This window comes from Megachile rotundata, chromosome 1 (assembly GCF_050947335.1).
Source record: "Megachile rotundata isolate GNS110a chromosome 1, iyMegRotu1, whole genome shotgun sequence".
NCBI classification, from domain to species: Eukaryota; Metazoa; Arthropoda; class Insecta; order Hymenoptera; family Megachilidae; genus Megachile; species Megachile rotundata.
Genome location: NC_134983.1, coordinates 7,247,240 through 7,265,617, shown reverse-complemented (window position 1 = coordinate 7,265,617; position 18,378 = coordinate 7,247,240). Strand labels below are relative to the sequence as shown.

At 29.7% G+C, this 18,378-nt stretch overlaps 2 protein-coding genes across 51 annotated transcripts in view; one reads left to right on the top strand and one right to left on the bottom strand.

Annotated features, from left to right (window-relative positions):
• The first annotated feature begins 1,259 nt into the window (after nt 1–1,259).
• On the top strand, nt 1,260–17,104 carry sw (cytoplasmic dynein 1 intermediate chain short wing). 50 transcript variants are annotated; one of them, XM_012279338.2, is made up of 15 exons: nt 1,260–1,407; nt 1,833–1,953; nt 2,026–2,122; nt 2,197–2,302; nt 2,390–2,520; nt 4,423–4,557; nt 6,172–6,192; nt 8,379–8,426; nt 9,902–10,078; nt 10,624–10,780; nt 11,007–11,379; nt 11,460–11,691; nt 12,096–12,523; nt 12,642–12,784; nt 16,563–17,104. In XM_012279338.2, exons 2-15 carry the CDS (start codon nt 1,852–1,854, stop codon nt 16,570–16,572), a joined length of 2,160 nt encoding a protein of 719 aa, XP_012134728.2. In that variant the 5' UTR covers nt 1,260–1,407; nt 1,833–1,851; the 3' UTR covers nt 16,573–17,104. The 50 variants fall into 50 exon arrangements, with proteins under 50 accessions (XP_012134728.2, XP_076393648.1, XP_076393607.1 ...); XM_076537533.1 differs by lacking the exon at nt 16,563–17,104 and having other exon boundaries at nt 2,393–2,520; nt 4,498–4,533; nt 9,926–10,078; nt 12,642–13,826; XM_076537492.1 differs by lacking the exon at nt 16,563–17,104 and having other exon boundaries at nt 2,393–2,520; nt 4,498–4,533; nt 12,642–13,826.
• Nucleotides 16,864–18,378, bottom strand: part of dsb (scavenger receptor class B member debris buster) — a 64,918-nt gene continuing 63,403 nt past the window's right edge. Inside the window, exon 11 of the mRNA XM_003700680.3 lies at nt 16,864–18,162. Within this exon, the coding sequence (XP_003700728.1) occupies nt 17,734–18,162 (429 nt within the window). The 3' untranslated portion in view covers nt 16,864–17,733. The remainder of the gene's footprint in view (nt 18,163–18,378) is intronic.

The following is an 18,378-nucleotide window of genomic DNA, read 5'->3' as shown; positions in this document are numbered from 1 at the left end:
CCTTTAGAAAGCTTTTATTGCATTATTTTGCTTCTCATGCGATCACATAACACTTTCTGAGCCTCAGAAGTACTCAAAGTTTGCTCATTTTCGAGAAAATCGCATTTTTATATTTTTGTAGTTCCAACTTTCACCGCTAGATGGACGCCAAATTTTTAGTCCATGTTTTGGACTATTTTTCTATTTCCTTTTCTAGCGCTTTTAGGGGGTTCTTGCGGCAATATATAGGTTCTAGGAAGGTCACAGAACAATTTCTGACCCTCGGAAATACGTAAAATTGCCTAATTTCGGAGAAAATCGAAATTTTTGTATTTCGTAGTTCCGCCGCTCGCCGCTAGATGGCGCCACCTGTACCGTTTTGGACCGAATTCGACAAAAATTGATTTTCTGGCTTTATTAGGCATCAAAACGCATCAAACCCTATTGGAAATTTGTTTCTAAATGTCTCAGGAACCATACTGCGTCGTCGAAGTGCCGAAATATTCATTTTTTTATTTTCCTTATATGCGTGTTCGGACCCTCATTTTTTAGGTTTACTTCACCCATTTCGCCGCTATATGGACGCCAATTTTTTAGTCCATAAACTGCACTATTTGGATATGCAATACTTTGTAGTTTTATGTGTTGAATATCTAACGGTGGGTGTTTTGCAATATTCCCAATAATGAAAATTCCAAGCGCGAGCAAATTCAATTTTTACATTGAAGTCTATGATGATCAGTTTTTTCGGGGCTTATTCTTCCGTGGCAAGTCCGATTTAAAATTTTTTTTCTATGTTCATCTGGATGTACATACGCATGTGCGTGCAAAATTTGATGAGAATTCATTGAGTGGTGCAAAAGAAAAACGCGGACAAAGAAGTTGCAAAATCAAGTATAAGAGCTTCGCTCGCCTTCGGCTCGCTCGCTCAATAAGATTGTAAAACTGTGCACTCCAGCAATTTGATACACTTTAAGGTAAGAATAGATATCTTCAATATCGATTATAATATGATTTAAACGAACATGTTATCATATCACCGACAAGCGATACAAAAGCCAAATTCATTCAGTAGCATAACATCTTCACCCTCATATCTGTAATCCATTTATTTAGAATACAAAGATAACAAATCAACAGGTACATGTTGGCTCAACAATTTTTATATAATAAAATAGAGATCTACTATATTCTCAAAATCTACTGTAGGAAAGTTTTATTACTGCCATCTGCCAAGTTGTGTGTACAAACGTACGGAAAATATATATATATCGACTATGTATTTTGTTAGTATGAGATATTGATACGGTGGTGCTGTTGTCGCAATGCAAAAGATTTGCATGCGGGCGGGTCGAATAGATGTAAAAGAAATCGAAACTACGGCAGTTCTTTACATTTTTACTTATAAAATACATTTTACGACAATAGGTGAATGTTTGATATGTTTCTTGTAATAAAAATATAAAACTTTGAGTCAGTTTATAGTGTTGGTGTGACTGGATGACAGATGGACGATTCTTGGCGAAGCCCCTTTTATTGAATATTTTAACGCGAATATATGTTAAGTGTAACATTCTTCTTATACATACTGAACACTGTCTAACAGTCACAGTACTTATTTATTTGATATTTCTGAAAATCTTTCGTTTGCGTGTGCATCTTGCGGCATAAAAACTGACCCGAAGCTGACGTCACCCGACAGAAATCAATAATCGCACTAAATGTGGACAAAGTTCCGTTAATAAGTTTCATGACATCTATTAACAACATTACAATTTCCACCATGCTTTGTAAACTACGTAGTGCGCTTTTTAAAATAGTTGATTCATAAAGCATTTCTACATATTGTTTAGGTGTTAGGAAAATAGTATAATGATGTCTGACAGAAAAGCAGAACTTGAAAGAAAGAAAGCCAAGCTTCAGGCCATCAGGGAAGAAAAAGAAAGACGCAGGCGAGAAAAGGAACAGAAAGATGTAAGATTATTTTATTTAAATGTTCACAACTTTATTGTTCATTCGTTTAAATTTATATATTTTGGTTTCAAGGTTGAAGAGGCAACAGTTCGTGCTGCGGGAGCAGATAAAGATCATCGTAAAGAACTGGATGCTATGTTATCATCTTTGGGCGTAGCACCAGTATCGGGTATGAATTTTCTTGTTTTAATGCTATTTCTTGTTTTGTTGATTAATATTTTTATATGCGTGTTTTGTTTACAGATGTATTGTCTAGTTTATCTAGTATGAATTCTTTGACTCCGGAACAAAGTGCTAATGCTACTCCCGATGCTAGTCTACAACCATCTAGTATAAACTCTGCTCAAAGGTATGCATATTAAAGAAAGTAGCATTTAACTAACTTCATGTTAAGAAAAAAGAACACTTAGTATTTATTCATGCTTTGTTTTTATAGTAGTGCTGGAAGGAAGAAGAATCGAGAACTTACAATTGTTTCTGTGGCACATACCAATATTCCACCTGTAGAACCAGTTGTTTATAGTAAACAAACACAAACCATTCAGACAACACATACATCTCACGACGGTGAGTTAGTACATCCTATTTTGCATTATAGTTATCTGCATTCAGTGTTGCTTCCAATTGTGAATTTAAAAATATATTTAATCGCTGATAAGTTATCAGCATTTACATCATACTAATGTCAATTAAAATACTTAATAAAAATACGGATATTTTAATTTTATTAAATATAATTGACACACATGTTAATGATAAACATTACTATGATATGCAATTTATACAGTTAATTGCATTTTATATTTATTAATATTTTATCCTTTGTATTCTAATATTATTATTTCTTCAATTATGATATTAATAAATACATTTTTAAATTGATTTGTTCTGCAAATTATGTCATTAAAAAATTAAATTTTAATAATTCATATAGATAATAATTACTTTAACATTAATGTGTGCTACAATCATATTAAGTGATTTGTATAATGTGTGATATATAGGGTGAAGTAGAAAAACGATTGATAACATTTAGGGTAAATAGTACTTTTCTATTGATGAAAAAAGGTCGAAAAATTAATAGTTTCAAAATTATAAATAATTTTTTAGATTTTCATTTTAATGATTTATGAAAATGAATGCAAAGGATTAAAATCTTTGTGATATTAAACGTTTTGAAGATCACTTTTACATTTTCAAGACATTGAGTACGGTAAAGTGGGTGGTGTACACAAAAGTGCATTATATCTTCAAATAATGTCTTTAATGGTATTAATTGATCGAGACATTTATCACACTATAATGTTCTTATATTATATCTGAATTAAGAAGATGTGTTGCATACAGTGCATAATTCTTATTTTTATTGTGATAACAATGACAGTTATAGTACTGATTTATATTGTGTTTTATGATTAATTTTAACTAATGAGGAAACTTACATATTCTTAAAACACACTTATACAAAAATGGCATGTTACTTACCGCTAGTATTACTGTCATTTTATTTTTTTTGTGTGTGTTAACATTTGTTTTCAACACTTTTTAAATGAGTATGACTATTTGAAAGAATTTGAAAAAATTTTGTTTACTATCACATATAATAAAGTATGATATTTTCACGAATTATTAATTTATAATTCATTACATACACTAATCATTTTTTGAAATGAAAGATTTATTTGCTTGTATAATTTTTAATATTTTATCTCAATTGAATATTTTGATATTAATAATAGCAATATGGATTTCATATTATATTATTGAAGAAATTAATTATGTTTCGTAAGAAACAAGTACTGGGTGTCTGTAGACAAGGGAATACATGTATCTTTGAAGTTTGACTTTAATGTTAATATTCTGAAACATTACCAAAACTGTAAGATAATACTGAAAAAAGTACATGTTCTAACATTAAAGTAACAAAATTTCTGATACTTTTATTTGTGAATTGGATACATCTTGTAAACTGAGTATTAGTAGAGATGAATAACACTCAACACATAAGAAGGTTGTGGACAAAAATATTATTTTTCTTGGTGGTGGAAACTATATTTCTCGTATTTTACACTTCTATTTTATTAATGCGCAATTTCAGTTAGTTTTAATATAAGTTTTAAATTTTAATTTGCTTTTTTATTTAATTTAATGTGAAAATATATTAAAAACAAACAGTTTATAGGCTTCGTTTTTATCTATTTTTCATCCCACCTACTTTACTATAAACTTTTGATCAAAGTATCAAATTTGACTTAAAACACATAGAAAACTGATTTTTTATCAGTATCAAAATTTATATACAGTTGTATAATTTTTTACTTTAAAAGAATGTTCAATATAAACATGGGATATGTAGAGTCTGTTACATACATACTCTGATACCTAACTGATTTTGCGGCATTATTAAGCATACCGTATTCCATTGTCTTTGGTATACAATCGGTCAAATCAACCGGTACTGGACATAAGGACTGTCCGCATCTTCTTCTGCATACACCATCTACTCCTGTTCGACAACAACACCAACTCACTCTTACTCCGCAGGCTACTTTGAGGCTGACTGGTGGCGTCCCAGGAAAGGTGGGTCTGCACCAAACTACCTATGTATGTTCTGCCTTCTTTTTTATTATTCTTGCTATAACTGTTGTACAACAATATATTATAGAGGTAGATACATTGGTATCCATGTTTAAAAGAAAGAGATGTAGAATCAGTTATATGAAAGGATTTAGTTGTGTTCATTTTTATTAACTGTCATGATGTTCCACATGTCATTATAATATTAGTATTACTAAAAGTAGAACACTTATAAGAATGTTATAAATTTTCTTGATTCTACAACTCCAATTATGCTACATTGTTGTATGTGGGGATAGGTATGTGTATTGGAATACTAAGAATTTCAAGTATATGATAAAGCAAAGTAATCAAAATTAGAAAACAAAATTCTGAAGTTGGTTCTTTAAAATTAATTTATTTATATATCAACAATATACATTTTATCTACTACTTCCATATGCAACACTTATTTGTTCGCATAAACAATAAGCTTCTAACTTGCTTCACATACCTTAATTGAATAATATACTAACAGTTTATCAAAATTATACAGTATATTAACTATAGGCGTCCTGTTTGTTGGGAAAATTAAAAAATTTTTACAACAAAAAGTCAATGTACCTTGACTCATGTGTGCTAGTATTAAAATTATCAAGTACATAAATTAATTATTATTCATGGTATAATGATTTATGAACATGAATATTAGACAGTAATATTGCTTTAATCACAGTAGTACTAAATATAATGTTTTAGAAATCCAGTTTTTTACTACTTTGTTTAATATTTAAAAAAAGAAATAATATTGAAAAGTGTTTTTATACAATGACTGTTATTTGTTATAATGTGTAAAATGTAGTGCATTGTAGACATGTTCAACATTTTAACAAAACTTATATTTAAAAAGGATAGTGAAATTTGTTTTTGAGAAACTTGGGGGGGGTGGGCATAAGTGTGACAAGTGATGTAAGTGAGATATCAAATTTTTATAATTAAGCATCCATTGGTAGTCATAATAGATAAATGCTTTATTACTTTATGTTATGTAGCCAATACTATTTTATTTAAAATCAGTAATAAAATATAATATTTAAGAGAAAGTGTTGAATTATGATAAAGATTGACATTATTTTAATTTCGATGATGTAAGATGCATTGAATATGTATGTTTCCTCTTACATGTAGGACCACAGCACCACACAATATAAAAATTTACAAATCTATACTCACCTAACTACATTCAGCGGATAAAAGTCTTTTTATTTTTGCTTTTTGTGTAATTATAGACCCAGTTTTCTTTTATTTTTATCATAGTTTATTTTTATAATAAACATGTGATTTCTATGAATGTAGAAATACTTTAAATCACAATAACAATTTATATAGAAGATTTTATGAGGAAAAATATATGAATTTTAAAATAATGCATATTTTAAAACAGACCAGTAACAATGAATCAAATTTTTTAAAGTTTTAATTAAAAATCATTTCTATACAATAATGCAAAATATTGCGTTTTTGCAATTGTATTTTTCTTTACATTATAGTAATGATATTTTCCTTAAAATATTTATGGTCTGAGTGTAGAGAGGTGTTATTAGTGTAGTGCATTCTTATGAAATTGTAACTAAGTACAATTTTTTTCCCTCCCCTTCTCAGCTCATGCATTCGACTATTACGGTAAGTTATGATTTCTCTTGGTTTTCAACAAGTTTTAGGTTCAGATTTAGGTTTAGCTATATTTCGTTTATCACTTAGGATTAATAATATGAAAAATGAATTCAGAGTACAATACAAATAATCATTATTATAGAATTAGATTAAAAACCCTTTAATATTAAAATTAATTTTTAAGCTATGAGAACTATCACATTGGTTGACTTTCAATATAACATGATTAATTAAAGAATGCACTCTCTTTTTTCTCTTGGTTATCAATAAAATTTCTTTAACGATCAAATCAGAAATGTTATTTTCTAAATTTAAAATAAAATTGATCAGTGTCTTAAAACTCTCCACCCAGAACTTAAGATATCTCTGCTATCTTATGAATTGCTTTGGTCTTTTGGCTCTTTTAATTTTTATGTTCTATTATTATTATTGGGTGTGTTTACTTTGAGTTATTGTATGTATTACTTTTTAAGTATTTATCTGACATCCCGACTTTTAAACTAAAATAATTTGGCATTTACACATTTATGAAAGTATACACTCAAATTCAAACAATAAATGCAGATAGTATAAATGTTTACTCTGCGAATAGAAATTTTAATACATGCTTCCAAGTATTTAACACAAATCAGTACACACAACACTGTGTACAAGATACGTACAGAAGGTATTTGCAAAGTGAGTTTACCCAATGTAGCTCCATTTCTTTTGTAGAATAATAATAAAGTTTTTCTTATTTTATGGTATTTATATAAAAAGATTGAATGTGTAATTTAGAATACATACTTTATTTTATACCAGTATCACATAAGCATGATATTTTTAGAATTTACAGACTACCTTTGGACTATATAATTGTTTGTTATAATATCAAAAAATACAACTTTAATGAACGAAATTTTATTCAAATTAAATAATCTTTTTATTAGAAACAATCTGTTAACTTTTAACAAGTAAGTAATGTAATAAAAGTATCATTTACAAAAAAGAAGTTATAACATTTTCATGAAATCTGCTAGATTGTTTAATATTTGTTTGAAAATGGGACTGTCTGAATTAGAAAATACTTTACGTACGAATATCCATTGGCAAATCTTGTCACAACTTAACGCACCTTCCAGAGTTCTCGGCTTGGTTATTATTTCCGTAACTTTTGGAATACTACAGTGTACTAACATGGGAGCGGATGTAATGGTGTTGGGATCAGTAAATATTATAAGCAAACTTTTCGTTAAAATAGTTTACAAAGAAAACATGTGGCTTCAGCTTTTAGTGTTGCTAACATGCAACTTACTGTTGCTTGAAAGACATTTCGAAATATAAATATGAATATTGCTTTTTAATAGCACGGTTTCTTTTTTACGAAAATAATTAGTAAAAAGAAAAAGAAACGACTAAAATAGAAATTTTTGAAGATATATTTTTACATCGATATTAATATATTTTTCCGACAAGTCATCCAGAATTCGATTACATTTTGTAAGAAAATTTTGGATTTAAAAAAAAAAATTCTTCCGTACTTTTGAGACATATTTAAATGAAGTAGTAGTAAACAATCTTATATTAGTAGTCGGAGATGTCAGTTTTTTATATCAAAATATTTAAATGTTTCAAACTTTTTCTTATTTTTATTTTTTTTTTCTTATTATTTCTAGGACATTTTTCTAAAACTTGTAAAATAGGTTTCATAATAAATTTACTTTACGAATACTGTTTCGACAGATTTCAAAGCTCTTACAAAAATTTATAATAAATACAAAAAAAGACAAATACTAGCTTTACTAAAAAATTTCAAACGATTGAAATTTCGATAGTCCATTGAAAAGATGAAGTATAATTTGAAATATAATTTTTGAAAGGCTAGGTGTTCAAAAAAAGGGATTTCACCCTTTTTAATGATACGATTGTATCGAACGATATAGTGGCATTAATAGGTATACGTGCATGTTTAAATATTTAATACACGTTCACACATACACTTTCTAGCTAATTGTTGATGTATCGTAAAAGAAAAATTATGACGTATAGATGTGTTAACGAAAATCGGTAGTATATTTCAAGCGTATTTTTAGTGTTCTGTTTAGAAGCATTAAATACATCAATAATTTTCTACGAGAGATATGAAATTAGAAAATAAACACAACTAACATAATGAGACACAAGATTGATTGACATTTTCTTTTCCCTCCTTCAAGACGAGTACAATCTAAATCCTGGTTTAGAATGGGAGGACGAATTTACAGGTAGGTAATCCTCTCTAGAGATGATTTACTCTACCTAATCGTATTACGAACACATGAGATTACATTGATTTTTCACAAAAATTGCATTTGCAAGTAACCTTCACTTCATTCTTTTTTTCTTTTCGTTTCTTTTCAATTATTGTACCTACACATATGCACTGAAAGGAGGGAACATGTACTATCAATTTACACTAAAAATTGCTTGATAAATCGTCGAATTGTTAGGTAGTTTTTCTGTAAAAAATATCTTCGCTTTGGTTAATCACGCATGGATAGATAGTATACTGTACTTGTAATTTTATTATATTCACTATGCATGAACGACGTAATTTTATGAATCAGTGATGGGCAAACCCTGCGAGAGTGTGATGTGTGACAATTTGAAAATTTCCTCCATTTTTCGTTTCCAAATTTTTTCCACTTTTTCGCGATTGAAAATCTCACATTTCTAAATTTCTAAATTTTTTAATCTATAGATTTCGTTGGGTAGTTGATCTGCCCATCACTGTTATACATACTTTATTTCCGTTTCATACTATTAGACAGTATTTCTTTGTGAAACTATAGATTTAGTTCAAACTGTATCTTTTCCTGTTCTTTTTCTCTTTTTTTAAATAAAAATGTACTTAGTAAATGCTGCATGAGACTTGGGAAGTTGCGTTAATATCTCCACTCAGTTTTTGTGTTTTTATTCTTCTTTCATATAATCGAACATTTGTAAATTTATCCTGCTAATGGGTAATATCGCGAAATTGTCATTTAATGATTACAAAACGCAACGACTATAAAAGAAAATAAATTCATCGATTTTTTATCGATTCTTCATTTTTTTCCACTCATTCTTCCATTTCATTTACGTTTGCTAATATACGAAGGGTGGAGAGATACCGTTTTAGATCGTTTTCGGAATTCTAAACATTCGAAACGAAAGTTATTCATTTTTATTTGTATAGCCCCACCAACAAGCAGTCCACCTTTCTTTTTACATCTAACTAATATCAGTGCATGTGACTCAGCCTAATAGTTATTTTTGCAGTATTGCGTTTGTTTAATTCTCGATTAGTTCTCTTTTTTTAAAACATGCTTTTTACGGAAGCTTTTCAAAGAGAGTTGCATCCCTTTTCAAACTTGACGCTTCCACGATTTATTTGCGAACATTTATGTTTGTTCTGTTTATCTCGAAATTTTACGTGACAATCTTAGAATTTAACTTGATTTTCGAAATCTTGTATATTTTGCAAAATTGTTCGAATGCTCCGCGTTATTTTCGTTTATTCATTTATTTTTTTTCAATATGCGTTGATACAATAGGTATTGTGTTATGTAGAACATTGCAAGGTATCGATTAAGTTCATAGTGTTCACCTTACTTTGAGAAACGTAGAGCATCGAATTTTTAAGTAGGGCAATTGCCAAGAGGTAGCTAGATGTATCAAAGTTAGGGTATCCGTGGCGGAACCAGCTTATTCACCACAGTTTTGACATTTGATGATGGCCAAGCCGAAGATGAAGAGAACAGCTTGCCGCATATGGACGGTTTCCAGAGCAAACTTCCTCCTGGTATTCTTCCTCATGGTTTACCTCAAGTTAAAGAAGTGCAGCCCGCCGTTACACAAGTGGAGCAAGAAAAAGAAAAAGAAAAACCTAAAGAAGGTAACCTTTTAATGCATTATTTTATTTCAATCGATTTCGAAACAAAGGTAACGGTACCTAATTAATAAGTTACAAAATTTATGAGTGATCATGTAACATAATTCCGAACAATGTGAAATAGTTTTTTCCTTGAAACAAACTTTATTCCATAAAGTTATTTCAAAGATACCTTTTTTCATATTTGCATGTATAGTTTTCAAATAAATGTAATATAGTACTTTTTGAACTGTTTAAGAGAATAAAGATTTTTAAAGTGAAAAATGGTTACAAAAAATTGTGCATTAATTAGGAAAATATGTATGTATTTAAGTTTTTATTTTTACATGATACATCTACGAAATAATTTTTATTTAAATACCTTTATAAAAGATTATTAGTAAGTTAGCTTGTTATTTTACTGAAGTTTCATTCCTGGGTATTTGTTTAGCAACCAGCTACCCAACCGGTCAAAAGAAACTCATGAAGTTTTGTTCAATTTTAAGAACTGTTAAAAGGTGTATGCTTACTTTTTACACTTACAATAATTATGAAATGTTGATTTATAGTACGAGAACTTAGTGAAGAGGAGAAACAAATGATCATATTATCTGAAGATTTCCAACGATTTCTTGACCGTACAAGTCGTATTGTAGAAAGAGCATTAGGAGAATCTGTTGATATTTATACCGATTACACCGGCACCGTGGATGGTGAAGATGGAATGTAAGTAAACCCACAATGAGCACCGAATTTAAATTATATTATATATATCGTTCACACAAAACTTACCTTTTTATATGGGTTGGGGTAACATCCTCCTTCTTGTAACATTTAATAATTTTGCTTACTGCTAAAGAGGTTTAATTAGAAATCTGTTCAACAAAAAATAGTTTTAGATTTAGTAGTACGAAATAATAAGTAAATAGAGTAAATAATGAAATAATTTCAGGGACGAAAAGAGCCATCAACGTCTATGGTTGAACCGGTCGTTCTTCTGCGACCGGTGGTCTCGCAACCGTTGTGTGACCTCGATGGATTGGTCATCTCAATTTCCGGAACTTCTTGTAGCTTCCTATAACAATAACGATGACACCCCTAACGATCCCGACGGGGTCTGTTTAGTTTGGAATACAAAGTTTAAGAAAACCACACCGGAATTCATTTTTCACTGTCAGTCTCCGGTGATGTCAACCACGTTCGCTAGATTTCACCCTAATTTAATCTTAGGAGGTACTTATTCTGGTCAGATTGTTCTGTGGGACAACAGAGTTCAAAAGAGATCTCCCATTCAACGTACTCCACTATCAGCCAGTGCGCACACTGTAAGTACTTAAATGAAATGCTTCCCTCTGTTTATAGAAGAATTGATCCTATAAAAATACTTTAATAATTGTAATTTTAGCACCCTGTTTATTGTTTAAACATTGTTGGAGCTCAAAATGCACACAATTTGATAAGTATTTCAACTGATGGGAAGGTTTGCTCTTGGAGTCTAGAGATGCTGTCACAACCGCTGGAGACGTTAGAGCTTCATACTAAGCAATCGAAGCCTATTGCTGCTACTTGTTTGGCATTTCCTTATGGAGATGTCAATAATTTTGTTGTAGGTAGCGAAGATGCAACCGTATATTCTGGTAAATAATAATTATTATGCATTGATTTCAAAGGAATTTTGTTGTCTTTTACAAGCGTAGTGCTTTACAAGTTCATTTTAGTAACAATAACATAACACTCTTAATAAGAAATTTAAGAAAGAAGAGTATTTATTCATTGAAGAATACTATGATTGATTTCATGGACATTCAGAACTTTTTTTCATGAACTTTTAGACAAGTAGTCGTGAAACATTTGACGTATATTGAGCTACTAAAATAAAAATAACATAGTTTCCTTATTGAAGCATCATCATCCAATAATCTGTTTGTTCATACTTACCATCACTTTTACATTTATCCCAATTTAATACAGTGTGAATCATTTACTATCTTGATGATATATTTATTTAGAGGTATAACAGTGTCTTTAATTCCTTTTCCAGCTTGTCGTCACGGCACAAAAGCTGGAGTACTAGAAACTTATGAAGGTCATCAAGGACCAGTTACCGGAATCAGCGCGCACGCTGTACTAGGAGGAATAGATTTCTCACATTTATTCTTAACATCTTCGATTGACTGGACGATTAAATTGTGGAGTCTTAAAGAGAATAATCCTCTGTACTCTTTTGAACACAATGGCGACTACGTGTACGACGTCGCTTGGTCACCGACGCATCCAGCTTTGTTTGCTGCTGTAGACGATTCAGGACGATTGGATTTGTGGAATCTTAATCAAGATACCGAAGTGCCTACAGCTAGTATAGTAATTGATGGATCCCCAGCTCTTAATAGGGTGTCATGGACTCCTAGTGGGTTGCACGTAACCGTTGGGGATGATACGGGAAAGATCTGGGTGTACGACGTTGCCGAGGTAAAATTACTTTATATTTTATACACGGTTGCTTTGATTTAAAAAGTAATTATACATTTTGTTAAATAATTATATTTGAACAAAGGATATGATTAATGTAATATTTGTTTAAATATAGCATTTAGCACATCCAAGGATCGATGAATGGAATAAATTCTTGTACACACAACAAGAATTAAAACATAATAAAGCAGATGAAGAATTGCATAAATTAAATCTGAGGGAGCCTGCTTCCTTAACTTCTACACATCCTTTAACTAGGTATGGCTAGTCCTCTTAGATAAAGATATTTTGTTCAGGTATCGTTATTACTTTCGGTTTAAATATCAACTTAAAATGAAATGAACTTCATGTATAATCTTAAAGAACAACACTAAAAAAAAGAACAAGGAGACGTATTAATTGCTGTTTATCGATGTATCTTTAAGTATCTGTAGAATATTTTTATTTTGTATAAAGCATTGAACAGCAAAACGAATGCGTGAACAATTTACACGCACCACATTTGCTGTGTCTTCAAACGGCTATAAATTCAACATGTCCAGTAGAAACAGTATATGCTTATTACACTATTTTAATGCAGTAAATACGTTAAGCATGTATGCGACATATTTGTGCATGTAAATAATCAAAGCTATAAATACCAATGAAATTGATAAATTGCAGAAGCAACATAAAAAAATGATAAATTTAACAAAACCAATATCAAATAAATTATTATAATATCTTAGTTGCTAATATCCGTGGATATTTATATGTCACGTTTAGAATAATTTTTCAAAATACGTATATTGTTTTCATTCTAATACTCTTAACTAACGTATTAAAAGTAACGTTATTAAGAACACTTATGAAGATTTAATTATTATTTATATTCGTTTAGGAACTTAATATAATTTAAGCGCTGTAATTCGTTTTCTGTATAGTTTATAGTATAATAAATATAGAAAAATTAAGTAAATAAAGATTATCGACTAAAAATGTATATATAACATTACTTTTGTGTTATTATAAACTGCTGGGCTTTATCAAAAATGTGATATTGTTATATACTACTGTGTTGGAATACGTACTTCTGCTCAAATTAAGCATACTTTAAATGTAATTTTTTTATAAGAAGAACCTTTTAATCCTAATTTGTCGATCATGGAATTTTCTGCCGGATGCATTACATCATAAATTTATTAAATGTTTTTGTAACGCATATTTTTTAATTTAATTTTTAATAAATGATGATGATTGTCTGTATAAGTAAATAAGTTGATTTTCTTTAATGCTGCAAATAAAAATTTATTCAAAAATTGATTGCGTACTGTTTATTCAGTACTTTAGACAGTTTTATCATAAACATAACATTTTTTTCATCCTGTAATCTTGTAGGTGTATATTTACTTTTCAGGGTTAAATGTAAAATAGAAATCATGTGCAAATTCGGTAAGAAATGTTTTATTATGACTACATCTAATTTTAATTTATATTATTACTCGTTAACAACAATTTTCGTAAGGTTTTAAATGTCGTGCATGTAGGATAAAAATGTTTTTTTATTATAATAATAAATTTTATTGTCAATAATAGCATTACGTTTACATAATAAATGAATAACTTAAGATATGTTGAAAATATACACTTTGATCGCCACATTTAAAGCTTTTTAAACATATTCTTATGATAAACTCTTCTATAATAAAAAACAATTTATAAACAAATTAAATAACATAAATTTTATTATCTCTAAAAAATTTCGTAGATTATTTTTCCAATACCAAATTTAGATCTAATACATATTTTTCACAATGTTTTTCATTTGTAAACTTTGAGATTCGGATAAATTGATTTTTCAATTACTATCAATTAAAGAATAACTTATTTTACGTATATTATTTTATGCACCTTTGCATGTTTTGTTTATATAAGCTGTTAACAATAAAAAGTTTTAACCACTATGCAAAATTCAATTGTAGACGGTCTGAAGTTCGTAGTTTCCGTTTGTTTTGTATTAAAGGTAGAAACGAGGATAAATAGTATAAACATTGTACGCTAACTAAAGTATCGGTTATTCAGTTTAAAATTTTGCTTGGCAACCATTTACGTAAAAATCTAACAGTACTAATATCGCTTTTAATTTTGATCGTGCATCGACAGTTTGTATACAGTCAAGATATTCAAGCTAGTTTGAGTCTTGCTCTTTCTTGCATTCACTTCTCTTACACATTTCTCTTACACTTCTCTTGTTAACTCTAAATCATCGGAAGATTTTTAGTAAATATTTCAAATTGTTTTATACAATATTTCACTTATAAATTTAAAATTTTTCGCGGAATGTTAATTTTTTATATATATTATGCCTAAATATACATATACATTTTTCCAAAGAATCAATGTATGAAAGAAATATACAATTCTGTTTAAGAAAGAAACGATGATGATTGTAAAATTTTAATAGATGTGTCCTTGAGATGATCTTCACTCTAATCTAATTTTAATTCTACTATAATTTTCTCTTAACAAATACAAAGTAAAATAATCAAAATAATTAAGGGTGTAATTATTATGAATTAGTGATATAATTTATTAATTGTTTTCAGAATAGTATTTGGCATAAAAGAAATAATCAGAGAGGGGCAAGACTGGGTTAAGCTTAATGATTTCTTATTTACAGTTACAATGAATGTTTAATTGAAATATGCAGTGTTTAAAAGTTACTAAGTTTCAAATTTCAAAATTTTTAAATTGTTAAATTTCTTAATTTGAACGTTTAAGAACCTCTGATATCAAAAATTGTAAATCTGTAAACTTAAAATGTATTAATTAGTATATTCAAAAATTTCTTTTCCGTTTTCAAAAAAGCACGCGAAACTATAGACACAAAAATAATTAATAATTCACCGTACAGTTATTGTCAGGTATGTTTGCCAAGTACGTTATATTGCGATTCATATGCATCAACGTCCTCTTTGTATAATTGGAAAGAAAACTTTGGTGTACATTGATCAAACGATTAAGCGTTTTGCGAGACGATATATTGCCTAACGCGGTGTACATGGTTTGTTTCAAAAGTAATGAGATTGTTGTTTTAGGCCGGTAACCGTTCGATTATTTCTTATAAGGAACATCCTGTGCACGCTCATATTACTTACACTAGCGTATCAATGTCTGATCAAAATGTTCTATTTTTATTTTTATTATAGGTACTCGATATTTTTATGTGTTTATTATAGGTAATCAATGTTACGCTTAACTTTTATACAAGAATATTTAGAAATTATAGCGAAACGTATCGAAATACCATCGTGTTCTGACTTTGGCCAAATTTTGCAAATAAGCTTCGTTTTAAGAAAGGAAATACCTGTGAAAACAATTTTTGATTGATTGATTTTATAAGGGCCTCGACTGCTATGATTACTGGCCGAAAACAATTTTTGGCAACTCGAAAAAAATTTGTTACCATTTTCATTTTCTACCTTATTGTCATTTTCTACCTTATTGACGATCGTTCTGCTATTCTGAAAACGGTGCTACGAATTAAACAAAATTTTGAAAACAGAAATCTTTAAATATTTCTTCTTTATATGTATATATACATATAATTCATGTAGTTTTGTTAAAGATGGCCGGAGAGATCGCGCCACATATTCCATTTTTGCGAAAGTTAAATTAATATTGATTTTGTTGATTAATATGCTAAATATGTATTATACATTTATTGATATTGATTTTATACTGTTTGCAATATATTCCGTGGGTCCCAAGATACGGATTATGTGTTCAAATTCGCATACTACATTGTATTTCGTCGATGATATAGGGAATGACATAAGAATGACAAAAAAATTTCTTTCGAGTCGTCAAAAACCATAATATACTATATAACGGTACAACAATATATATTGTTCAAACGCTCCGCTTTCATGTATTAAACACTTTATACAATAACATTTCTTTATGTTTTTCTTAACGAAATTAATGTCATACGTAGCATAAACACTGTTTATGTTTGAATAATATAGATTAATCCGTTCTTTCGTGTTTTCCACAGAAATGGATGAGAATGCACTTCACCCTTGAGGTAACCCCCATAGAAAGAAATCAAGAGGATTAAGGACGGGAGAATGCGGTCATGGGACTGTGTCTTCCAAACCATCTGTCAGAATAAATTTGTCGTACGTAATTTGTTACAGCTGCTTCTACGAAACATTTAACTTATAAAAAATCTAGGATATTACACGAAATATTGGATTTTTATCATTGCATCCTTTACGCAGAATAGTATACGAGTAAGAAGTACTTCCATTAAAAAAGTACATTAATATTTGTTGAATTCATTGTTACGAAGAAAATGAAATTGTAGAAAGATATAATATTATTCAGCTTTCTCTACAATTTGTCTTACTAAACAGTTACAGGTGCATGATTTTCTGTACTGAGTACAGTACAATGCTTCGTATAAATATACCAACCCCTCATTTTTTAATGTGGTAGAAAATTATAGTCAGTATTCCTTAAATACTAATTCGTAGTGTGTAAATTGTCTAAAGAAATTACAGAAATAAAATTGCACAAATGACATGCAAACCGAAATATTAAGCTTGTTACATAAAACTTGATTTTCAGACGTTTCATAAATGTGATAACATTATTTCTAAGTTGGCGTTAATCAAGCTTCACAAGTAAACAAATTAAAAATAAATATACAAATGTTTTGTAAGTATCATTTTGTTTTTATAAAATTTGAATTTATAGAGTAGTGTCATATATTTATTTAACGCATTGTATGTAACGTTCGGCGCTATCTTCATCATAACTTTAGCGCTGCAAATTCTAATATCAATGAAATTTGTGTTTGAAACTCAAATACTTGAAATTTTGGCCTACTCCCCCAAATGTTTAGTTTACTTCAACTCTGATCGTTTCACCGGTCATGGACGTGTGAACATGTTAACCCTTTCTGCTACAGTAACTTGTGACACACTTGCAGTTTAAATATAGTAAACCTTCCTCAGTATTTTTAGCACGCATTTTCAGTGTAGGTAATTATAATTTCTTAAGGATTGAATTGAATACCGGTATGGTTTTTAATCTTCTTCATCAGTTTTGACACGTCTGTCGTGTTCAATAAATAGTAGTGCAAGGGATATAATCTCATCACTTTTGAAACCGACCAGCATATACTTAAACGTACATTCGGCACTATCCACAAAATAGTTACACTAGATCTCTATCCTCTCTGGTTTTTCCTGATCATTGTTAAGCAAAACGTACAATTCTCGGGACATTAACAGTTTATGTTGTCCATTCACTAGCAACGTGGAACTTCTTCTAATAGTCCGTTTACCTAACTCGACTGCTTCGTGCGTGAATACGGCGTTGTTGTAGGCTTTCACGAAAACGGTAATTATGATTATCATACCGACTAGAATTAATCCATACGAGGCACAGGGAACAGCAACGTCGGAGAACGTCGTTGCTAAATAAACCCATCTGCGGATAGAAGGTGTTAATTCCTCGATACCTTCTTCGAGCCACATGATGGGGAACACGATGTCAGGAAAATTCGACACGACACCGATGAGTGGCTGTCGTTCGACTTTCAAGTTCAGTTGTACACGGACTTTTCCTTCTAGCGGTACTCCGAGTTTCTGGAATATTAAGAAACCATTTTTTATTAGTTCATTAAGACGTTAGGTTATTAGGACCGTCGGGGTGATAGTTTGCACGTAGGCACTGTGACGGTTTAATTAATATTTGATATTATCGATAATATAATAAGTAAAGTGTTTGACTTTATTTTCTAAGGATTTTATCAAGTTTCTCAATAAGTTTTCATACACGTTTGTTTCCTTTTACACTGTATT

Coding starts and splice junctions, on each gene's coding strand:
- sw (XM_012279338.2), top strand. CDS start 1,852: ATGATGTCTGACAGAAAAGCAGAACTTGAAAGAAAGAAAGCCAAGCTT. Junction 6,193..8,378: donor TCATGCATTCGACTATTACG/GTAAGTTATGAT, acceptor CCCTCCTTCAAG/ACGAGTACAATCTAAATCCT. Junction 10,781..11,006: donor GTGGATGGTGAAGATGGAAT/GTAAGTAAACCC, acceptor AAATAATTTCAG/GGACGAAAAGAGCCATCAAC.